General features: G+C 42.2%; 1 protein-coding gene across 7 annotated transcripts in view; it reads right to left on the reverse strand.

Moving 5' to 3' along the window:
* The window catches only part of c6h11orf65 (chromosome 6 C11orf65 homolog), an 86,301-nt gene that overhangs the window by 53,451 nt on the left and 6,879 nt on the right, over window positions 1–25,971 (reverse strand). For 5 of the 7 annotated variants that reach the window (XM_043691849.1, XM_043691853.1, XM_043691851.1 and 2 more), the window contains one exon: window positions 8,420–8,591. The exons of the other annotated variants lie outside the window; for them this stretch is intronic. In XM_043691849.1, the coding sequence (XP_043547784.1) occupies window positions 8,420–8,591 (172 nt within the window). The remainder of the gene's footprint in view (window positions 1–8,419; window positions 8,592–25,971) is intronic. 7 annotated transcript variants of the gene reach the window in all.

Raw genomic sequence — 25,971 nt, forward strand, 5'->3', positions numbered from 1 at the left:
CCGATAGTGGGAGCATGGGGATTTCAACCGGGGTTTACAGATGCCACTTTCAAATTCTGGAGATCCAGGGGTATCTCATGTCTCGGGGATTTATTTAAAGATGGGGTCCTGATGTCTTTTGAACAGCTGCGTCAGAAATTCGGATTACCCAATGGAGACCTCTTTCGATACTTCCAAATTCGAGATTATATACAGGAGAAGACTACGTTATTAGATAGTCTTTATAAATCAGATAGAGAATGTAGAGTACTATGACCAATGGGGGTATCTTCCGTCAGTACTATTTATCATTTACTACATGATGAAGTATCGGGAAATATGGACAATCTGCTTAAAACATGGGATCAGGATTTGGGACTAGAAATCTCTATAGACCATGGAATGACATTTGGGAAAACGCCAAAAGAATCACCATCTGTAACAGAACTCAGGCTATCCAGCTGAAGATACTTCATAGGGCCCATATTGCACTGGATCGATTGGCAAAATGTAAGGCAGGAGCATCTCCAATGTGTCCCAAATGTAAAATAGAGTTGGGCACTCTTGTACATTGCCTATGGATCTGTCATAAGATCCGTAGATACTGGACTAAAGTAGCAAATACCCTGACAGAAATTTTAGGAATGAAAATTAAAGTGGACCCTGTATCTCTCCTTTTGGGCTTTTCGAACTTACCCTCCCTGGATATGCACGGGAAGAGACTATTTTCTATTGTCTCTTTCTGTGCAAGGAAAAATATTTTGGTAAACTGGGTGGCTGAGGGCCCCCCTGGACTTTCAAATTGGCACAGATTAATTATGGAATGTATTCCCCTTGACTTCCTTACAAATATGATGCACCGAAAGACCGAATTATTTCATAAAATATAGCAGCCCTGCTTGAATTATATGAATACAGATATTTCGGTCATCCTAACAAGGGCTTTTATTTAATTGAGAATACGAACCTGGCTGGTCCGGGGCCCCTTGGGAGAGGAATCCCGCACGAATACGGGTTTTGTTACATTTGATGTTAACACATTCCGAGCATGTATCTCACTACCCAATTTCTGTGTTATCTGTTGTTTTTTTTTCTATTTCTCTTATTTGAATAATGTAAGAGACTTAATTATACACTCTGGTTAGTTGTCGGTTAGATTAGTAGTTAGTTGAGTTTTGTTTTTTTTTCTTTCTCGGTATTTTTTTTTGTTAAATTTTGGTTATTATTTATTTAAGATTTAATTGTATATCAATGTTTGTACTTGAGAGTTTTGTTTATTTTTGTAAACTTGTAAAAATGTTAAATTTCTAATAAAAATATCTATATAAAAAAAAAGAGATTTAGGTCATTACCATCACCAAATCCTCCACTATCAACATCTTAGGCATTAGCATTGGCCAGAAACCGAATGGGACCATTTACTTAAGTACTGTGGCTACAAGAACAGGTTAACATTGGGAATTCTGCAGTGAGCAACCTCACCTCTTGTCTCCCTAAAGCCTTTCTACAATCTGTATGGTGCAAATCAAGAGTGTGATGGCATGCACCCCACTTGGGTGAGTGAAATTCCAACAAAGTTCAAAGAGCTTGATATCGTTAAGAACAAAGATGTTGACAACCCATCACCACCTTCAACTTTCACTCCCTGCACTACTGGTGCAGTGTGGCAGCAGTATGTACTATGTACAAATTCACTAGTGTAACTCATCATGACTCCATCAACGTCAATTTTGAAAACTGTAACCCCTATCACCTAGAAAGCCAAGGACAGTAGATGCATGGGAACACCAGCAAGATTCCCTCCAAGCCAAATACTATTCTGACTTGCAAAGATGCTGCTATTCCTAAAATGTCATTGTCAGAATCTTGCAACTCCCTTCCCAACAGTGTTGTGGGTGCGCCTACATCCCAAAGACAGCAGTGATTCAAAAAGGGAGCTCAACGCCTCCTTCTCAAGGGCAATTAGGATGGGCGATAAATTTTGGCTAAGCCAATGATATCCATATCTTGTGAACTAATGAAAGAAAAACTTGCCAATGCACATCCAGAAGAGAGTATTGGTCTGCTGTTGTTAGAGTAGGTTAGTACTAATTGAAAACCATGAAAGATTCTCAAACCTGGAATCAGCTAGGGTATAAAAACCAACCGGAAACTGGAGACTGGAATATTCTGATCTGTTGTCAGATATGACAGTTACATTTTATTTAGTTGTCAAATGCCTGAATGTTTATGCATTGAAGTGGATTACTGCTGTCGAATTAACTATTACAGTTAGTTACTGGAAATATGCTTCACACACTACCTTACAAAAAGTACTCAGCCACACTCGTTGGCATAATTCAAAGTCAATCAATTAATCTGAAATTGCAAGCTAATCATGAAACTATCATTAATTGTCATTCAAACCGCTCACAAATGCCCTTCAAGGAAGGAAATCTGCCTTCTGCTCTGGCCTACATGATGGCATGACTCCAGGTTGAGAATAATGTGGTTGATTCTTAATTTCTCTCTGAATTGGACTAACAAGGCATTTATTTCAAGAGCAACGAGGGATGTATGCTAAGTGCTAGCCTTGCTAACAATGCGCACATCTCATGAAAGAATAAAAGTAAAAAAGACCCACAAAACAAAAAATCCTCTGATTTATCTTGATCAATTACATATGTTCAAGAACATCAAGAACATTTTTCTACCGTTACTTTAAGGAGATTAGATTAAGCATTTATCTAAGAAACTTTTTTTTAATTTCAAAAATATACTTTATTCATAAAATATTTTGATGATCTGTACAATTGGTGGTGTCATTCATAGGCTTACCTTGCATTTCTTTATATACAGAGATCGTAATTAATCATTCGTATATACAGGTCTGTACATTTACCATCCATATATTTAACTGAGGTTTCAGTGGAGCCCTCTTACTGAGTGGGCCCCCTGTTCTTCTTTGGCAGGCAGACATTACACTGTGGCCTTTCCCCACCACGCCTTGGCAGCTGCTGCCCCAAGCTTCAGCACATCCCTCAACACATAGTCCTGGACCTTGGAATGTGCCAGTCCACAACACTCAGTTGGGGTCAGCTCCTTCAGTAAGTTACAGACAGACCAGAGCGTCTTTGACTGAGTTGATGATCCTCCAGTTGATGTTTGTCTCGGTGCGCGTCCCAGGGAACAGATCGTACAGCACGGAGTCCTGCATCATGGAATTGATCGAGACGAACCTCGACAAACACCACTGCATTCTTCTCCAGACTTCCTTTGCATAGGCACATTCCAGAAGGAGGTGTGTGACAGTCTCATCCCCTCCACAGCCACTTCAAGTACAGCGTGCGGTGCGGGCGTACATAATGGATCTCACAGGCAGTGCCCTTCTCACCACTAGCCAAGCCATGTCATGGTGCTTGTTGGAAAGTTCTGGCGATGAGGCATTCTGCCAAATGACTTTGACAGTCTGCCCAGGGAACCGCTCAAAAGGATCCACCCTCTCCTTTTCCCAAAGGGTCTCAGGGACACTTCTTGATGGACTTGTGGTCAAAGGTGTTTTTCTTCATAAATTTCTCCACGAAGGACAGGTAATATGGAACGGTTCAACTACTTAGAGCGTTCCGCGGTAGCAAGGCCAGGCTCATCCTTCATCACACCGGGGACAGGTATAACCTCAGTACATAGTGACACTTGGTGTTTGCATACCAGGGATCCATGCACAGCTTGATGCAGCCACACACAAAGGTGGCCATCAAGGTGAGGGTGGCACTGGGTGTGTTTGTTCCCCAGTTGCCCAGACCTTTGTACATCGAGTCCCTTCGGACCTGGTCCATCTTCGATCTCCATATAAGATTGCCCGGGTGACTGCGATGGCACAGGTTCTGGCCAGACCTATGCCACATATAACAACACAGACAGTGCCTCACACCTGATGACCAGGTTTTTTTCCACGATGGAAAGCGACTGTAGCTTCCATCTGCCCAGTTTCTACCTCACTTTCCTGATCCGCTCCTCCCAAGACTTGGCGCACGCCCCAGACCCTCCGAACCAAATACCCAGCACCTTCAGGTGGTCAGTCCTGATGGTGAAGGGGATCGAGGATTGGTCGGCCCAGGTCCCGAAGAGCATAGCCTTGCTCTTGCCTCTATTTACCTTGGTCCCCGAGGCCCGCTCGAACTGGTTACATATGCACGCGAGTCTATGCACAGACAGAGGATCCGAGTAGAAAACGACGATGTCATCCATGCACTGGGAGGCCTTAACCTGTAGGCTCCTGCTGCCAGGGATAGTCACCCCTCTCAGGCTCGCATCCTTCCTGATGGACTCGGAAAATGGCTCTATGCAGCACACAAACAAAGCAGGAGAGAGAGGGCAGCCCTGCCTGACTCCAGATCTGATGGGAAGCTATCTGATTCCCACCCATTGATTGAGACTGCACTGACAATGTTGGTGTAGAGCAGTCTAATCCAATTGCAGATTCCCTCTCCAAAGTCCATTTTGGAGAGAACATCTCTCATATACGTATGTGATATCCTGTCAAAGACTTTCTCCTGGTCCAGGCTGATAAGGCAGGTGTCCAACCCCCTGTCCTGCATGTAGGCAATCGTATCCCTAAGGAGTGCGAGACTCTCAGCGATCTTCCTGCCCAGTACAGCACAGGTTTGGTCAGGGTGGATCACCAATCCCAGAGCAGACCTGACCTGGTTGGCAATGACCTTTGACAAGATTTTGTAATCCGCATTCAATAGTGAGATTGGTCTCCAATTTCTGATTTCCTCCCTCTTCCCCTTCCACTTGTAGATGAGGGTGATGATGCCTTTCCTCATGGATTCACTCATGATACCTGCCAGAAGCATACTGACTCCTGCAAGTCCTGGCCAATCAAGTCCCACAGAGCAGAATAGAGCTCGACCGGTAAGCCATCACTTCTGGGAGTTTTATTCTTTTCGAAGGACTTGAGGGCCTTGGTCAGCTCGTCCAGAGATAGCGGCTGGTCCAGCCTCTCCCGTGTTCTGTCTTCTAAGACCTCCATGATAGAAGACAGGAACAACTGGAAGGCTGCACTGTCGGTTGGCTTTGAATCATACAGACTGGCATAGAAGGATTTGCTGATCCTCATAATGTCAGCCTGACACGACGTTATCAAGCCATCTTCTTCCTTCAGGCTGCTGAGCACGGAGCTCTCTTTGTGCACCTTCTGGAAGAAGAAACGTAAGCACGTCTCGTCCTGCTCCACGGAGTGGACCCTAGACCGGAAGATTTTCTTGGAGGTCTCTGAGGCAAAGAGCAAGGATTGCTGGCCCTTCACCTCCTGAAGGTCCTTCGTGACATCGACCCCATCGTCTGCAGCAGGAGCAGGCTCTGCAGAATTTCCTGAAGTTGGGACAGTTTTCCCTGCCTCTCTCTTGCCTCCTGAACACCTTTGAGGATGAAGAAACTCTTGATATTCCCTTTTACTGTTTCCCACCAGTCTGCTGGAGACTCAAACAGGGGCTTCACGGTTCTCCAACCTGCGTAATCCCTCTTGAGCTCCTCAATGTTTCCCGGGGTCAACAGCTTGGTGTTCAGCTTCCACGTTCCCTTACCAGCCCGCTGCTCATCCTGTAGGTGACAGTTGGCCAGCAGAAGGCAGTGGTCAGAGAAGAACACGGGCTTGATGTTGGTGGATCTGACCGAGAATGTTCGGGACACAAACAGTTAATCTATCCTTGAGCGGATAGACCTGTCTGCCAAAGAAACAGAATTTTTTTTTAATTTCAAAAATATACTTTATTCATAAAATATTTTGATGATCTGTACAATTGGTCATGCCATACATATGTAAACATTCCATTTCTTTCCATACCAAGATAGTAATCATTCATATTTATAGGTCTGTACATTGACTCTCCACATATTTAGCTGGGGGGTCAGCGGGGCCCCCCTTACTGCGTCGGACCCCTGTGCTTAGGCAGGCAGACGTTACACGGTGGTCTTTCCCCACCGTACCTTGGCGGCAGCTGCCCCAAGCTTCAGCGCATCCCTCAAGACATAGTCGTGGACCTTTGGAATGTGCCAGTCTGCAACACTCAGTCGGGGTCAACTCCTTTAGCTGGAAGATCAACAGGTTTCGGACCGCCCAGAGAGCGTCCTTCACCGAGTTGATGATCCTCCAGGCACAGTTGATGTTCGTCGCGGTGTGCGTCCCGGGAACAGACCGTAGAGCACTGAGTCCCGCGTCACGGCGCTGCTCGGGACAAACCTCAACAAACACCACTGCATTCCTCTCCAGACTTCTTCTGCATAGGCACATTCCAGAAGGAGGTATGTGACAGTCTCGTCCCCACCGCAGCTGCTTCAGGGGCAGCGTGTGGTGCGGCAGAGATTCAGGGCGTGCACAAAGGATCTCACAGGCAGAGCCCTTCTCACCACCAGCCAAGCCATGTCTTGGTGCTTGTTGGAAAGTTTTGGCGATGAGGCATTCTGCCAAATCACTTTGACAGTCTGCTCAGGGAATCGCTCGATAGGAACCGCCCTCTCCTTTTCCCGAAGGGTCTCAAAGACACTATGTGCTGACCACTTCCTGATGGACTTGTGGTCAAAGGTGTTTTTCTTCATAAATTTCTGCACGAAGGACAGGTGGTACGGAACGGTCCAACTACTCGGAGCGTTCCGCGGCAGCGAGGCCAGGTCCATCCTTCGCAACACCGGGGACAGGTAGAACCTCAGTACGTAGTGACACTTGGTGTTTGCGTACCAGAATCCACACACAGCTTGATACAGCCACACACAAAGGCGGCCATCAGGGTGAGGGTGGCAGTGGGCGTGTTTTTTCTCCATTGCCCAGGTCTTTGTACATTGTGTCTCTTCGGACCCGGTCCATCTTTGATCACATGAAGTGGAAGATGGCCTGGGTGACTGCGGCGGTACAGGTTCTGGGGATAGGCCAGACCTGTGCCACATATAACAACACAGAGTACCTCACACCTGATGACCAGGTTTTTCCCGGCGATGGAGAGCCACCATTACTCCCACCTGCCTAGTTTCTGTTTCATCTTCCTGATCCGCTCCTTCCAGGTCTTGGCGCACACCCCAGCCCCACCGAACCAAATACCCAGCACCTTCAGTTGGTCGGTCCTGATGGTGAAGGGGATAGAGGATTGGTTGGCCCAGTACGCGAAGAGCATGGCCTCGCTCTTGCCTTGGTTTACCTTGGCTCCCGAGGCCCACTCGAACTGGTCACAGATGCACATGAGTCTGTGCACGGACAGCGGATCCAAGCAGAAAACGGCGACATCATCCATGTACCGGGTAGCCTTAACCTGCAGGCCCCCACTGCCAGGAATAGTCACCCCTCTCAGGCTCGCATCCTTCCTGATGGATTCGGCAAATGGCTCTATGCAACGCACAAACAAGGCAGGAGAGAGAGGACAGCCCTGCCTGACTCCAGCTCTTGCAGGGAAGCTATCTGATTCCCACCCATTGATTGAGACTGCACTGACAATGTTGGTGTAGAGCAGTCTGATCCAATTACCGATTCCCTCCCCAAAGTCCATTTTGGAGAGATTATCCCTCATTATTGTATGCGATATCCTGTCAAAGGCTTTCTCCTGGTCCAGGCTGATGAGGCAGGTGTCCACCCCCCGTCCTGCACGTAGGCAATCGTATCTCTGAGGAGTGCGAGACTCTCAGCGATCTTCCTGCCAGGTACAGCACAGGTTTGGTCAGGCCAAAGAAACAGAATACAGATCTGTAAACATGGATTTAAAAACTAGACTAACTCCTGAAATATGTTTAACCACACTTCTTGAACATCATTACTCTTTTATTTGATGGTATATTTTGTAGGGAGTGAACACACTGGCAGAATCTCACGCCTGCCAAATATTGTGTCAATAAACATTAGTCTAACCTGTTTTAAAATCAGTTTTACCATCATAACACATAGCAGGGAGGTACCATAGCAATCCATCCACACCTATGCAAATTATTCCGCTGTATACTTAAAGAAACATGTTTCTAATACTATTTTTAACATAGCTTTCCTGACTGTTTTCAGCATTGCCAAGCTTTGAGGTTTTCAATGTTCCAGACACAGACTTCAACATTCTGTAGAGTAGTAAAGGGAATTGTTTTGTTTCAAAAAATGTTTTTATTTTAAAAACGTATATTCAATTCTATAATTTACTAAATTATCCATTAAACTTTTGGTACATTTGAAAAATACAATGCGAACAAAATAGAAAATTTGAATTTACGTAGCAACTTTCACACCTTCAAGCTGTCCCAAATTGCTTTGCACTTTTAAGTATTTTTTGAAATTTATCATTATAATGTATGAAAACATAACTCAGTATTGAGTAATAAATTAATAAAATATGGGGTTAATGTAGGTGAAAAAACAGCTTAAAATTCTGTGCTTACTGTAATTCCCCGCCCTACATTGCTGTTTGCCAACTTAGCACAAAGTTTAACTTACGATGTGTCTTCTCCATGCTCTTTGGATTATTCTTGCTGAATTTTCTGCCAAAGTTTCTTGCTGCTCTTTAGTTACAGAGCTCTCAAATTTAAGGGACTCATTGACCGACGTTTTGCTGTCTGTGAGGCAATGTTCATCCTCATTGTTGGTATCTGGCAGATGTGCTTCAATGCTTAAAAATTTAACAAGTTAATTCATGAAGTAGTAAATATTAGCTCAGCTTTGACACACAAGTATGAAACTGAACCACAGAATTGTTACAGAACAGAAAGAGGCTATTCAACCACTGGCTCTCAGTATTTTATCTTATTAACAATACTCTCCCTACCATTTCTCTACAACATTGCACATCATTTCTATTTAAATAATTATACAATGCCCTCAAGAATGCCTCAATTGAACTTGCCTCCCCTACATATGCAGGCAGTACATTCCATACTTAACTACTCACTGTGTAAAATATTTCTTGCTCACTTCATGTTTGCTTTTATTGCAAGCCATTTTAAAACTTTGCCCTGTAATTTGTGATCTGTTACAACTGGGAACAGTTTCTCCATATCTGCTCTATCCAGACCCTTCACAAATTCCATCAAATTTCTTCTTAGTTTTCTTTTCTCCAAGACAATCAATCCTAACCTCGACAATCTTTGCTCATAATTAAAGTGTCTCATCCCTGAAGTTGTTTCTGTAAACCTTTTTTTTGTACTCTCTCCAATGCATTCATACCCTTCCCATAGTTTGGCACACAGAAGTGTACACACTACTCCAAGCTGAGGTCTCACCAGTGTCTTACATAAATTCATCAAAGCCTCTCTACTCTTGTACCTGATGCCCCTATTTAGCAAGTCGAGAGTGCTATATGCATTATTAGTGCCTACTTGTCCTGCCAGCTTTAATAATTCATGCACACATGCAGGTCCCTCTGCTCCTGCACACCCTTTACAATAATTCCCTTTATTTAATACTGTCTTTCTTTGTTCTTGATCTACCAATCTGCATCGTCTTACCATCTCCACATTGGACTTGATCTGCCACTTTCAAGGAGCTATGAACCTGCACTCCAAGGTCTCTTTGTTCAGCAACCCTTAACTGGAAGAAAATCTTGCGGGAAATGCTATTCACATCTATCTACGAGCTTGCCCTTCTACGTGACTGAGGTTGCAGGTTTGAATGGTACTATCATAAGAATTTGAGAGGCGACCTGAAAGAAGCATATAAATTATGAAAAGCCTGGATACGCTTGAACTTGGAATCTTTTTCCCAGGGTACAAAATATCAACTACCAGGAGGCATAGGTTTAAAGTTAGAGGCAAGTTTAAAGGAGATATGCAAGGCAAGTTTTTGTTTATACAGAGATGGCAGGAATATGCTGCCAGGGAGAATTGTATAAGCAGATATGATAGCAAAGTTTAAGAGGCTTATGAAAAGGCAGGGAATAGAGGGATACAGACCATGTGCAGGCAGAGGGGATTAGTTTAGGATGGCATCATTGTCAGCGCAGATATGATAGGCCAAAGGGTTCCTGTGCTATACTGTTCTATGTTCTATCAAATGTTGTGCATTTGGTAAATATAGTGGACTGTCACTTTAAGAGACAGTTTTAGTCACTAAGTCACCTACTGTCACATAACATCACATCATCAGCCATTTGAGTGAAAAACAGCTTAGTCTAAACATGCTGCCTGCAGAATGAACACCTCCTTCACAGAGCACCTGTTGCTGTTAAACACTTTGGCCTCTTGGTCCTTCTTGAAATGTAACACCAAAAGAAAACTGGCGACAAAGATAAGAACTGCTTCAAGATCCACCAGGTCAATTCGCTGATTTGTCAAAATAAAACAGAATTGTGGTTCTCACGACAGATCCCAGGGGCACTTCAATAAAAAAATAAATAAATGAAAAGATGTTATCACTATACTAAAGCAGGTACAGTCAGCAAAAGCAGAAATTGTCAACAGTGCAGAAAAGTCTTGCCACCTGCTTCACCCTGAAGAGAATGAGGGAGTAATAAATGCCCTACAGGAGGGGAATGTTTTGACATGTTTGAGGGGTATAAATGCAGAAAGAAATAGGCAACCTTAGGAATACTGTATCTTGATTTAAATGGAAAAAAGCATAGTGCTAGTATTTTTGTGATAATCGTGTAATGCAGCCCTTGCCATTTTAAAAAGTATATAAAATACTGGGAAATTTTGTATCCATGGAATTGTATGATGAAAATACAAAAAGCGGGAACTCCTACACAGAAAGATTCCATTATATTGCCCAAGCTAACAAAATTGAAGCAAATATAAATGGTTCTGTATTCCTGAGTATTATGGGGAGAGAAACTTTTAAATCCCTAATGAATCTGCTACAGCCAGAGAAGCTAGGTTCCAAAACTTGTGAAGACATACTAGGAATTCCTCAGAACTATTTTTCACTAAACCATAGGCGGTTGCTGAAAGGTTCAGATTCCACAAAACAATTAGCATAATCGTAAATCTATCTTCAGTTCATAGCAATGTTAAAGAAGTTAACAGAATTTTGCAAATTTGGACACAACTTAAATACACCATCAGAGACACCATCTGTGTGGACTAAGGTGTCCAAAAGAGATTACTAATAGAAATGAACCTAGACTTAAAGAAAGCATTGCAGTGTCAATGGAACGAGCAGCAAAGGAAACTCAACAGATAAGTTCGAGCATGAGAGTTTACAAAATGTAGCTGACAAAGTTGAGAGATGAACACCCATGCAAAATAGAGTTCAGAAAAGTAAGTCATGCAGCAGCGAATTGCTGGTCTAAAGAAGCTGCATGCAGAAACTGCAGGAAGAAAGGCCACAATGAATGGGTGTGCTCAAGGACGAAACAGAAACAACATGCGACAAAAATACAGAAACCGAAGAATAGAAAGAAAATCTACATGCTACAAAAAAGTCATCAATAAAGCCTAGAGTCTTAGTCTGAAGAGAGGCTGTTATTAAACATACTGGCTATCGCTGGTGACACCAACCAATGCTGGGGGTCACTCCCTTACTGAATAGAAAACAGGTAAGAATGAAAGTGGACAGTGGAGCGGCTGTTTCATTGATACCTGAAAGTGTGTATCAGAAGCAGCTGAGTCACATTGCGCTGCAACTCTCAAATATTGTACTAAGAACGTATACAGAGTGAAGTGGTGCCTTAAAGGGATTGTATCAATGTGTATTATCAATGTGAATGCTCAGTTATATGGTCATTCAAAAGACTTGTCCTTACATCTTACCAAAGGAAATTTTTCAGCTTTATTGGGAAGAACATGGTTGGAGAAAACCTAACTCAATGGGCTGAAGTAAATTGCATGTCATATTCGGAGACTGGTCTATCTCAAATTCTAAATAAACCTGTCATTGTTTTTAAAAGAGATCTGGGAAGCATGGAACATATTTTTGTCAAATTGAAAGTCATGAATAAGAATTCAGCAAAATCTAGTCCTTCTGCAATCAGACAAAGGTCAAGTAGAATTAGTGAGGCTAGTCAGAACAGGAGCCCTTGGATCCATAAATGTGAGTATTTGGGCCACACCTGCCATACCAGTGTTGAAGAAAGATTGATTGGTACCCTTAATGTAGTGGTTATAAGATCACTAATAATCCGGAACTGTGTGCTGAGCAGTATCTTTTGCCTTTAATTGATGACCTATTTGCTGGGCTCGCTGGAGGCCAGCTTCTAAGTAAAGTTGACCTCAGTCAAGCCTGAATTACAGAAATTCTTGGCAATTGTAACACATAAACTCTATGACTCTAGAAAGGACTATTCAAATACAAGAAATTTCTATCTGAAATCACATCTGCATCTGCATTATCCCAATGTGCTTTGAATCAAATTTTAAGTGAATTGGAAGGGATCCAGGGTTACTTAGAAAATAATTTTGTCATAAGGAGAAATGAAAAAAACTTAACTCACAATTTAGGTGCTACTGTACAGAGACTTACTTAGTAAGAGTGAGGAAAGACAAATGTGAATGTTTTAAATTGTCCATTGAATACTTTGGCTTGGCCATTGACAGTAAGGAACTACACAAATCACATTAAAAAGTAAAAGTCTTAACTGAGACACCAGCACCTAAACATGTAAACCAATTATGACATATTTTGAACTTGCTAAATTAATATGCAAAGGTTTGTCCCAAAACTTGCAACAATCTGAAGTCATTATACAATTTACTATGCCAAAACATGATTTGGGAATGGAAAGATCAATGTGAAAGAACCTTTATACAAGTAAATAGATTTTATTAAAGTCCTGATCTATTTTGACACAAAGTTACCATTGCAATTACAATGTGTTATGGATTAGGAGCCGTCATTTCTCACATGTTAGCCAATGCTGAAGAGGTGTCAATAGCTTTTGCACAATATTATTAAACTATGCTTAGATAGAGAAAGAGGCCCTATGAGTCATTTTTGGCATTGAACGATTGCACAGATTTCTGTACATATGGGAATTTGCCCTGCTAAAAGACTGCAGACCACAATATTTGGGCCTTATATAGGGATAACTTCTTCAGCAGGGAGCTGTATGCAGAATTGGGCATTGTTGCTATCAGCTCACACTTATGTAATTAAGTATCAGCAATCCAGCTGACATGGCAATGCTGATGGGCTCTCTAGATTTGCCAAATGATCCAAACAGTCCTTATGTAGACTTTTTTCTACTTTGGACATGAAGGGAGCACTCTAATAACAGAAGAACAAGTTAGGAAATACACTAGAAAATGATCCATTACCATCAAAAGTGATAGATATGGTACTCCATGCCAAGGTTACAAAAATAACTTCAGAACTGAAGACATATGTCACACTATCTGTACAAGCAGAATGACTCCTATGGAGAATAAGGGTCATAATTCCATCACTGTTTAGGAAACATTTGTTAAATCAACTCTACGAAGGTCACTGTGGCATTGTCAGAATCAAGTAGATAGCCACAAGCTACTTTTGGTGGCCAGAGCTTAACTCCAAAGTTGAGGTGAAGTTGCCATCATGAAGACAACATCTTAAAAGAAAACCATTGAAATATTGCTGGAGACCTTCACAAAGTTTGGTTATCCAGAACAACTCGTCAGAGATAATCATCCACAGTTTAATCTTGGCATTTAACATCATATGATGTAAAAATAAGCACAATGATGAAAATTTTCAAAATGTTTACACTCATCAACTCTGTTCTCAGATTTGAATATATCAATTGTAGAGGGATAAACAGAGTTAATGTTTTAGGTCAGTGCTCTCAGTACATTAAACAGAGCACTTGCAGCATTTTTTGTTTTTATTTCACATTTAGTATCCACAGTGTTTTATTTTCACATTTACATAGCACCTTTAACATTAGTTCATCCAAAGGTACTGAAAAAGAGCTTTATTAATTTTAAAAATGATACCAAAGGACAATCAAGACAAAAATTTGGTCACAGAGGTGGGTTTCAAGGAGCACCTTGAAGATAGAGATGGAGAGGATTACATAGAACATAGAACAATACAGCACAGAACAGGCCCTTCGGCCCACGATGTTGTGCCGAACTTCTAACCTAGATTAAGTACCCATCCATGTGCCTATCCAAATGCCGCTTAAACGTCGCCAATGATTCGGACTCTACCACTCCCACGGGCAGCGCATTCCATGCCCCCACCACTCTCTGGGTAAAGAACCCACCCCTGACATCTCCCCTATACCTTCCACCCTTCACCTTAAATTTATGTCCCCTTGTAACACTCTGTTGTACCCGGGGAAAAAGTTTCTGACTGTCTACCCTATCTATTCCTCTGATCATCTTATAAACCTCTAAAAGGTTTACGGCAAGAATTCTGGAGCTGAGGGCTAAGGCAACTCAAAAATGGCCACCAAAAATGCAGTGATTAAAACTGGGGCACCGCAAGGAGTCAGAATCAGAGCAGTACGAGTGGCCTGGAGGCTTGCAAGGCAGAAGGTCATCATGGGTATAGGGAGAGCGAGGTCATATGCTAATTTGAAAACAGCTGATTGATGGGTTTCTCTGTAAACTGCTGCAGCCATTCAAGTAACATTCTTATTATCTTTCTATTCTTTTTTCTCTCATGTATTTAGCTGGTTTTCCCTTAAATGTATCTATTTATCCAATTGATTCAAATAACTGAATCAAGGAAAGAGCACCGAGAAAATCAGGAGAGCTAAAAGCTGAATTTGATGCATTTTAAAAAAAAATATGCAGACAGCTTTGTTAATGTTCTAAAAGCTCTCAACAATTACTCAACAATTAAATTCTTCAATGACAAATAGTTTAACAGAAAGGTTCAAAGCCAGGAGAATCCATAGATGACTTCATTACTGATCAATACAAATTAGTTGAAACTTGTAACCATAATTCAGAAGAATCAAATTCTCTACAGTATGGAAACAGGCCCTTCAGCCCAAGTCCAAACCGATCCTCCGAAGAGTAACCCATCCAGACCCATTCCCCATATTCACCCCTGATTATGGCCAATTTAGCATGACCAACTCACCTAACCTGCACATCTTTGGATTGTGGGAGGAAACCGGAGCAAACCCACACAGACATAGGGAGAATGTGCAAACTCCACACAGGCAGTCACCCGAGACTAGAATTGTACCTGGGATCCTGGTGCTGTGAGGCAGCAGTACTAACCACTGTACCATCATGCCGCCCCAATTGTTCTCTGAATTTTTGGTTTGTCTTTATCAGATCGTTTACAGTCTATGGATGATTTGACTTTAGAAAAATCTATCCAAATTGTCTTAGAAGTACAGACAACCTCTGAGAGGGAAAGAACAACATTACCATAGAGGAGCAATAGAGTCTATTGATCTCATAAGGTATAAACACTTTGGACAAGCCAACTCAAAAATATCAGATACTCCAAAGGTATTGTCAGCACTGAGAATCAAAAAAGCCTCACAGGCAGATGGTGTCCAGCTATACCAAAAGTATGTTAATTCTGTGACAAAATGGGTCATCTCCAAAGGATAGACGTAAGTCAGAAACAGTAGAATTGCTAGTGGGTAAGCACATTAAATCACAGCACTGTAGGTCACCCACCTTCCATTGAAAAATACTTTTAAAAATATATCTCCATTGGAAGAGTTGTGGAATTGTGAATCACACAACCTTGTGCTAATTAGCTAATCTTTATATCCTTAACTCTTTGATCTTGTGCTGGTATTGTTCCTATCTCTGAGCCAGGAGGTGTGGGTTCAAGTCCCACCTGCTCCAGATCTGTGTAACAACATCTCTGATCAAGTTGGTTAGAAAATGCTTAGATTCTCAATTCGACTCTACCTGCAATTAAGTAGACAGTTTAAAACATAGCTATTGGTAAAACTTGCCATTTCTATTTAATCTAAGGGTTTTAAATGAAGGGCTGTTGAAATACATTACTTCTACTTTTTCAAAATTCTCTATATTCTGGAAATATCCCAACAGATTGAAAAACACAGGAGGTCCTTGATTTATGAACGTCTGTCTTATGAACAATCATACTTACGAACACAATCCCATGTAGGGATGTAATTTTAAAGATCAGATGAAATAAAAGTATTTCCGTACTTATGAACAGCTATTTTATATTATCCTGCATTGTGTTTCAACTCCTTTTATATCTAATTGTCATTACAATAAGAATGAAATTGACTTGCAAATGTATTCAAGAACAGAACCTCTTCGCAATCCAGTACCGCTTGCTATTGCCCGTAAAAATTTTGACTCCTCCATTTAAGAAAGCAGAGTTAGAGTTTGGGAGGTGGGGCATGCAGTTAGCTTAACATCTGTTATCAGGAAGATGCTGGAAACTGTAGTATAGTAATGTATCATATCAAAGATTACTGTACAATTAGGAAATCATAGTGTAGGGGTAACATAATAACATTTATAGAGAATTGGTCAGCTAACAGGAAACAAAATGCATAAATGAGTCATTTTCAGGTTGGAAAACTATAATTCATGGATTATCATGGGGATCATGCTAAAGCTTCAACTATTTTGTACACACAAATGCGAGGCAATGGCCATCTCCAATAAGTGACATAATAACCTCTGCTCTTCAACATTCAATGGTATTACCATCACTGAATCCCCCATTATCAACATCCTGAAGTATACTCACCATATATATACTGTGGTTACAAAAGCATGTCAGAGGTTAGGAATATTGTAATAACTTACCTCCTGACTCATAAGACCATAAGACACAGGAGCAGAATTTGGCCATTCAGCCCATTGAGTCTTCTCCATGAGTTGATCATGGCTGACGAGTTTCTCAACCCCATTCTCCCGCTTTTCCCTGTAACCCTGATCCCCTTGATAATCAAGAACTTATCTATCTACATCTTAAATATATCAAAGACCTGGCCTCCACAGCCTTCTGTAGCAGTGAATTGCATAGATTCACCACTCTCTGGCTGAAGACGTTTCTCCTTATCTCCATTTTAAAAGTCTTCCCCTTACTCTAAGGCTGTGCCCTCGGACCCTAGTCTCTCCTACCAATGGAAACATTTTCCCAACATTGATTTTTGCAGTATTCTGTAAATTTTAATTAGATTTCCCCCCCCCCCCCCGTCCTTCTAAACTCCATCTGGTATAGATCCAGAGTCCTCAAACGTTCCTCATATGCTAAGCTTTTCATTCCTGGGACCATTCTCCAGGACTTCCTCTGAATGCACTGCAGGGCCAGTACGTCCTTCCTGAGATTTGGGGCCCAAAACTCCACACAATATCAGAGCTTTATAGAGCCTCAGAAGTACACCCCTGCTTTTATATTCAAGTCCTCTCAAAATATATATCAACATTGCATTTGCCTTCTACTGACTCAACTTGCAAGTTTACCTTAAGAGACTCCTGGACTAAAACTACCAGTCTCTTTGCACTTCAGACTTCTGAATTTTCTCCCCAAAGGCTATCCAACATCTATGAGGTACATGTCAGAAATGTGGTGGAACATTCCCCACTGTTTGGATGAATGCAGCTCCAACAACATTCAAGAAACTTGACACCATCCAGGACAAAGCAGCCCACTTGATTTACACCATATCCACAAACATCCACTCCTTCCACCACAGATGTTCATTAGCAACAGTGTGTACCATCTACAAGATGCACTGCAGAAATTCAACAAGATCCTTAGACAGCATCTTTCAAACCCACGATAATTTCCATCTAAGGCCAAGGGCAGCAGATACATGGGAACTTGTCGGTGGCAGTTTCCCTCCAAGTCACTCACCATCCTGACTTGGAAATACATCACTGTTCCTTCACTGTTGCTGGGTCAAAATCCTGTAATTTCTTCCCTAATGGCAATGTGGATCTACATACAGCATGTGGACTGCAACAGTTCAAGAGGCAGCTCACCATGGTCTTCTCAATGGCAACTACGGACAGGACTAAATGCTGGCCAGACAGCAATGCCCATGTCCCACAAGAGAATAAAAAAATTAAATTAATTACTTGGAAGAAGGAACAAAATGTATGGTTGCTAAATTCGTTGATGACACACAGGAAAGTAAGTTTATGAAAGGATTTATAAGTTAAGTTAGTGGGCAAATTTTGGCAGATGGACTGCAATGTAGGAAAATACACTTTGGCAGCAAGAATAGAAAAACAGCATTTAATTTAAATGGAGAGAAATGGATCTGGTGTCTTGATACGTGTAAGTTAGTATGGTAAATACTGAGAATTCAAATGGAATTTCATTCTTATTGTAATGAGAGTTAAATATAAAAGGATATTATGCTCCATTACACAGGGCACTGATGAGAACATGCCTGGAGTATTGTCTACATTTGGTCTCTTTATAAGTGCATTAGAAAAATATAGAGATGGTTCATTCAACTGATAGCAGAAATGGAAGAAGGGAAGTTAGACAGGGTCTGTATTCCATTAGAGTTTAGAATAAGCAGTGATCTTACTGAGACATACAAAATCCTGGGAGGGCTTGACAGATTGGATACTTAAAGCATGTTTCCCTATATGGGACAGACTAGAATTAAGGGACACAGTTTAAAAATAAGAGATCTTCCATTTAAGATGGAATTGAGGATAAATTCTTCACTCAGCAGGCTGAGGGTCTTTGGAATGCTTTTCTCCAGAAAGAGGCAGAGTTGTTGAGTACTTTTAAGGTAGATGTAAGTAGATACTTGACTAACAAGAGAGTCAAAGATTATCAGGGTAGGCAGGAATTACGTTTTTGAATAATTAAGTAGGAGTAAGGACACAATTGGTCTACTCCTGCACCTAATTTATATGGTTGAATTTGGTTGTGAGTTCCATTAAGTATATACCTTAAAATGATATCTGGCAGAAATGAAAAGTTATTATGCAAAATGATGAACATCTTGATACACTGAATAATTGGCACTTCATTCTACAACCAATGATTAAATTAAATGTATTGGACATTTTTGAAACTTGTGCTAAGGGCTATATTTTGAAGTGAAGTAATATTCCTGTGTGGAACACATAGGGATCGATAATATGATATCCCAAAACAGTCTCATTTTTATTGGGTCTGAAAAACAAAAACCTGAGCTCATGACAGCACACTCAGGGATGCTACAAATGTCAACAATAAAGTGTATATACCTTGAAAGCTTGTCGGGTTGAAGGGTATTGCAGATATTGGGAAAGTGAGGTCATGGAGTGGTTTGAAAAGTTAATGACTGGCTTGCTTTGTAGGTTGTGCATCCTGTTATTTAATGTTGTTAGCATACATTCTATCTGTATGGAGAAAAAGGAGCATACCACACTGTCAGTGGGTCAGAATGGGGTCATAGTGTCACATGAAATATATACGGGCTGTACCCTGCTAATTTTCTAAAATAGGTAAACTTCATAGCACATAAAACACATCATCGTCATTCTGTCTCTTGAAATGGGCAACTGACTTAAGGCCTGGTCAAAACTAGCACTGGTTGGGAATTTTACTAGGAGCCACAAGATTTCAGCAGAAAGTCCAGTTCCATATGTAAACACATACTTTCTACCATATATGATGTCATGGTTGCAGAGCAAAACAGCTCTGAGAAAACTACCAGTAACTGTGTTCAACAGATTCTTCTCAAAGTAAGGTAGTCTTTGTGGCAACAGACCTTTTCATAGCATGTTTCTCAGCAACATCTGATCTGTGAATCAACCTATTCATTTAAGGAATTATTTGAGGTCTCTGACAGTACAGCATTCCCTCAATACTGGCTAAACTGTTCAGGATGGTTTTAGTCTACAGGTCAGTGAGTGGAGAGCTTATACCCAGATCTTTATTGATTCCCCTTCCAGTGGACAAAATTTGCAGCAGCATTACAATTGTAGGATTATTGCAATACAGCACAATGCAATTTTATAGTGTTATGGATTTGGAATTAAATGCAAGTTTCATTCATATTAGCAATGATGAAGTTAGTAGATTGTCATAAAATCCCATTTAGTTCATTAATGTCCTTCAAGGGAGGAAACCTGCCATTCCTACCTAGCCTCGACCTTCAGATCCACAATGTGGTTGATTCTTAACTACCCTAACCACTCAATTGTACCAAGTGCTACAGAAATAAACATCTTGTTCAAGGCAATTAGGGATGGTAATATGTATTGTCCTTGTCAGATGTGTTCATATCCCACGATCAAATAATTTAAAAAACTTAAATGAGGAAACAGGAAAAACTAGATTCACTGGAATTACATCTTTAATAATGGCTCCTAAGCAATTGCCTACTGTAGCTGGGTGTATACCAGATAGGAATTGTTTTCCTTCCTCTAGTTTCAGATTTACAAGTGCAGCTATTTGTTCCACAAAATGAAATGGACTGCACACAAAAAACACCATAAATTTGAGTTCTTCAGTCTGATAAGAATAAGTGCATCCAGATGTTAGAAAGCCACTACAAACTTTGTAAAATATGCTAATAGTTTTGCTTTCATTTTAGAGAGCATAGTAAAATTAAATCACAATTACTGTGATCAACAAATTGAACAAAACTTTCTCTTTCACTCTCCTACCCTATATGTTATACATCTTTATCCTTACCTTAAACTCACCACCACATTCAACGGAACAGTCAAGTTAGACCATGTAGTGCCCATTTTCTAAGCAATATGTGGTCTCCTAAATGAAGGTCAAGAAATATGCACCAGTGTAACGTTTTGCTGCATAGATAGGTTTAGATATTTTTCCTAACCAACCTGCTCAGAGATATTATGGCACAACTCTGGAGCTGATGGGACTTGAATCCAGGCCTCCTGGTTCAGAGGTAGTGACTCTACCACTGTACCATGAACACCCCGGATGTCTGGTATAAAGAGTTTTCAAAATTCACAGCACCTGTATATGAATTCTGTGACTAGAAACATTACTTAAAATATAATTATGCCATGATAGTATTCATTATTCTCTTGGAAACTAAGTTTGACAGCCCACAAAAAACAATAATGAGAATGCAATACACAATTAACTAGTACCAGTTGACAGCAAGCCAAATCTGTGTGGCCAGTTTAACACTATTTAGGCTAAACTAACTATGCAGCTGACTGGCTGAATGCATCAATAGAAGGCCAATGATGTGAATGGTTGGCACCATTTAATGCTAGCTTTCACCAGTGAAAGGGGAAGTGCATTATAACTGAAGCAGGTGCTGGGAGTTGTGCAAGAATTTACTTTGACCTGGAAAGCATTCAGGCAACTGGGAGACAGCTGGAAAACCGTTCAGACACTGCATAGGAGGACTTGGTGGAGGAGGTGGAACGGAGTAGAGGAGTATCCACAGGATGTCAGGAGACCCTTCAGACAGGTGAGCAAGAGGCAGTGGGATTCTGGAGGGCAATGATAGGAGCCAAACTTCCAGAACCTGGATGCAGTGTAACAAGACTCTCAATCTCATGAGATGTCAAGATCAATGAATGCATCTTCAACTATCATATCATATCATATTAACTACACCACTAGACTCAAACACTACTCAATTCACCACACCCAACCAATCACCTAACAACAATCTTTATAATTTAGGCCTCATACCTGACAGTCATTTGCATTATAGCATCCTTACACACACAGCTCTGTTCTAAATTTCACACCCACGTCTTATAGCACACATACACTACGAGCTTTTAAACCATGGTAACCACATCACCCAAACAGATTGCACAACATATAGTTTGCTCTCTCATGTAGGATAGGTAGTACAAACCAGATTCCATAGCAGCTCACTTAATGACACAGGTATTTCTGCAAGCTCTTGCTGCAATGGAGAAGTCCATGGAGGCTATTATTAGGACAGTAATTGCTGAAACTAATCAACAATGGGCTGTAAAGATTCCACTTAATTATACCTTGAAGAGTTCTAAAGAAGGGTCACTGTTAAATCTGCCTTCTCTCCAAAGATGCCTCCAGATCAGCTGAGTTTTTCTGATTTTGTTTCTAATTTCCAGCATCCGCAGTTCTTTGTATTTTTAAAATTGTACCCAATTCTATGTACCATATAAATATAATTAAAACTCTTTCTTATAGAAAAACACTGGCACTTTAAAAAGAAGGAAGGGAGATAAAAGCAGAGACCACATGGGAAGTGATTCAAACAAGAAAGAAACATACACTGTTGTCTGACCCAATCTGCTAATTGAGTTCAAGTATCTCTGGACAGTGTGTGTCTAAGAAAAATGAATAAAGAGCAAAATTCACATCTGACATTGGGGAAACCTGAGAGAGCTCACAGCATGGGAGCTGCTAAGTGGACAGTTTTTAAGGATAACCTTACTTCTCTTTTTTGTAAATCTACAACAGCGAGTAGAGTGGGTTCTTTTTTTTCATTATATATTCTATTGAGATCTATCTCTTGATTAAATTTTAAAAATTTAATATAAAATATAAAAACACACGCACTAATTTGCGTACAGTAGTGTTTTTTAGAGCAGTAAAACTGCTATTTTCTGGGTTTATGGATTTTTCGGGTACAAAGATGGCCCTTAGTAGAGTGATGTTCTCTTCTTGTTGGATGTTGAAGATTAGAGAGAGTTTCAATGTTGCTGATGATGATGTCTGCTGGAAGTGTTTGGTTGCAAATCCTATCGGATCACATGGATCATTGGAGCAGCAGTTAGAGGCAGTGAGGAATTTACAGAAGCTAGGGGATGTGATGGATGGTAGTTATAGGAAGGGATTAAAACGCAGGGATGGTCAGGTAGATGGGTTACCTCCAGGAAAGGTAGGAGAGGGAGGTAAGTACTGCAAGAGTACCCTGTGGCTATCCCCATCTGAAACAAGTATGCTGTTTTGGAAGATGCAGGGGAATGTAGCACAGACAACCAGATTTCTGTGCAGAGACTGGCTTTAATGTAACAAGGAGTACATCAGTTTCCAAGTGATCGGTTGTGATAGGGGACTCTCTAGTCAGAGACACAGACAGACGTTTCTGCAGCCGACAGCAAGAAATCAGAGTTGTGTGTTGCCTCCCTGGTGCTGGGATCAAGGATATCTTGGAGAGGGTGCAGAATATTTCAAAGGGGGAGGTACCAGCAGGAGGTCATTGGAACTAATGACAAAGGAAGAGAAAAAGATGAGATTCTGAGGATAGATTATAGGGATGTAGGCAGGAATTTAAAGAGGAGGTCCCGAGGTTAATAATCAAGAGTGGTACTAGAAAAACACAGCCAGTCAGACAGCATCCGAGGAGCAGGAGAATCGTCGTTTCGGGCATAAGTCCTTCATCAGGAATGAGGCTTGTGAGTTGGGGCTAAGAGGTAAATGGGAGGGGGGGGGTGGGGTTGGGTGGAGGTAGCTGGGACAGTGATAGGTGGATGAAGGTGAGGGAGAAGGTGATAGGTCAAAGGGGGCAGTGATGGACAGACCTGGAGGGCGGTACCGAGTTGGAGGCTTGAGACTGGGATAATGTGGGGTAAGGGAAAATGAGGAAGCTGTTAAAATCCACATTTATCCCATGTGGTTGCAGGGTCCCAAGGCAGAATGAGGCATTCCTCCTCCAGGCGTCGGGTGTTAATGGTTTGGCGGTAGAGGAGACCCAGGTCCTGCATATCCTTGACGGAATGGGAGGGGAAGTTGAAATGTTCAGCCACGGGGCAATGGGATTGGTGGGTGATGGTGTCCCAGAGATGTTCTCTGAAATGCATCCCCGAACCTCGTATTCGCCACGGACATCCAGTTCCTGTACATAAGGTCTCCAAGCCCTCTGTTTTTTCCTCTCTCGCCATCGCAACCAGTACCCTTCCACCGACACCCTCATCCACCTGGCTGAACTGGTCCTCGCCCTCAACAACTTCTCCTTCCAATCCTCCCACTTCTTCCAAACCAAAAGGGGTAGCCATAGGCACCCGCATGGGACCCAGCTATGCCTGCCTGTTTGTCAGATATGTGGAACAGTCCATCTTCCGCAGTTACACTGGCACCACCTCCCACCTGTTCCGCAGCTACATCGATGACTGTATCAGCGCTGCCATGAGTAGGTTGAACAGTTCATCAACTTTACCAACACCTTCCACCTCAACCTCAAATTTACCCCTGGCAACCAACTAACCACGGCCATATACTACAAGCCCACCGACATAGCTACCTAGACTACACCCCCTCCCAACCTACCTCCTGTAAAAATGCCATCCCTTATTCCGAATTCCTCTGCTTCTGCCTCATCTGTTCCCAGGATGATCAATTCCACTTCAGAAAGTCCAGATGGCCTCCTTCTTCCATGATCGCAACTTTCCTTCCCATGCCCTCCAGCGCATCTCCTCCACCGACACACACATCCACCCGGCTGAACTGGTCCTCATCCTCAACACCTTCTCCTTCCAATCCTCCCACTTCCTCCAAACCAAAGGGGTAGCCATGTGCACTGCTGCCCTTGAACTCCACCCCTCCCATCGCAATAAGCACCTTCGCATACAATGCATCATCCTCCACCACTCTGCCACCTCCAAACGGACCCCACCTCTATCAGCGTTTCGAAAAGATCATTTCCTCCGCGATTCCCTCTTCAGGTCCACACCTCCCCACCAGCCCACACCCTATTCCTGGTACCTTTCCCTCCAAGGTTGGAAGTGCAAAACCTGCGCCAACACCACTCCTGTCCCCTCCATCCAATGGCCCCCAAGGGATCCTTCCATTTCCATCAGAAATTCACCTGCACCTCTCTCAATGTCATCTACTCTATCCGTTGCACCCGGTGTGGTCTCCTTTACATCGGGGAGACAGGACACCTTCTTGCACCCTCACCCACCAACCCCACCGCCCCATGGCTGAGCACTTCAACTTCCCCTCCGACTCCGTCAAGGACATGAAGGTCCTGAATCCCCATCACCAGCAAACTGTTACCACTCGATGCCTGGAGGAGGAATGCCTCATTTTCCGCCTTGGGACTCCGCAACCACTGGAATAAATTTGGAATTCAACAGCTTCCTCATTTTTCCTCCCCCAACATTACCCCAGTCCCAAGCCTCCAACTCGGCACCACTCTCCGAGCTGTCCATCACTGCCCCCTCTGGCCTATCACCTTCTCCCTCACCTTCATTCACCCATCGCTTTGCCAGCTACCTCCCTCAATCCCCACCCCCTCCCATTTATATCTCAGCCCCGACCCACAAGCCTCATTCTTGACGAAGGGTGTATGCCCGAAATGATGCTCCCCAGATGCTGTCTGACCGGCTGTGTTTTTCCAGCACCACACTCTCCACTCTGATCTCCAGCATCTGCAGTCCTCACTTTGTCCAAGGTTAGTAATATCTGGATTACTCCCAGTGCCATGAGCTAATGAGGATAGGAATAGGAGGATAGAGCAGATGAATGCATGGCTGAGGAAAAGGGTGCAGGGGAGAAGGGTTCATATTTTTGGATCATTGGAATTTCTTCTGGGGTAGAAGTGACCTATGTAAGAAGGACAGATTGCACCTGAATTGGAAGGGGACTAAATTACTGGTGGGGAAATTTGCTATATCTGCTCATGAAGATTTAAACTAATGGCGGGGGGGGGTGAGGGGAATGTGTGGGTGAAAAAACCCAGGGAGATAGTGAGGAAAGACATCAGTCTGAGACTGGGCAGTTTGGAAAGACAGCAAGTCAAACACTCAGGGCAGCCAGGAACAAAGCAGAGAATGACATAGGATTGATAAATTAAACAGCATTTATTTCAATGCAAGAGGTCTAACAGGTGAGGCAGAACTAAGGCATGGCTGGGAACATGGGACTGGGGTATCATAGCAATTAGAGAGACGTGGCTCAGGGATGGACAGGACTGGCAGCTTAATGTTCCAGGGTATAGGTTCTACAGGCAGGATAGAAAGTGGGATAAGAAAGGAGTGGTGTTTTTGATTAGGGATAACATTACGGCTGTTCTCAGGGAAGATGTTCCTGGGAATATGTCAAGGGAAGTTATTTGGATGGAACTTAGAAATAAGAAAGGGGTGATCACCTTATTGGGATTGTACAATAGACACCCTCAGTAGTAAGTGGGAAATTGAGAAACAAATTTGTAAGGAAATCTGTTATCTGTAAGAATAATAAGGTGGTTATGGTGGAGGATTTTTAACTTTCCAGACATAAACTGGGACTGC

The sequence above is a fragment of the Chiloscyllium plagiosum genome, chromosome 6 (genome assembly GCF_004010195.1).
Source record: "Chiloscyllium plagiosum isolate BGI_BamShark_2017 chromosome 6, ASM401019v2, whole genome shotgun sequence".
In the NCBI taxonomy this organism is placed as follows: domain Eukaryota; kingdom Metazoa; phylum Chordata; class Chondrichthyes; order Orectolobiformes; family Hemiscylliidae; genus Chiloscyllium; species Chiloscyllium plagiosum.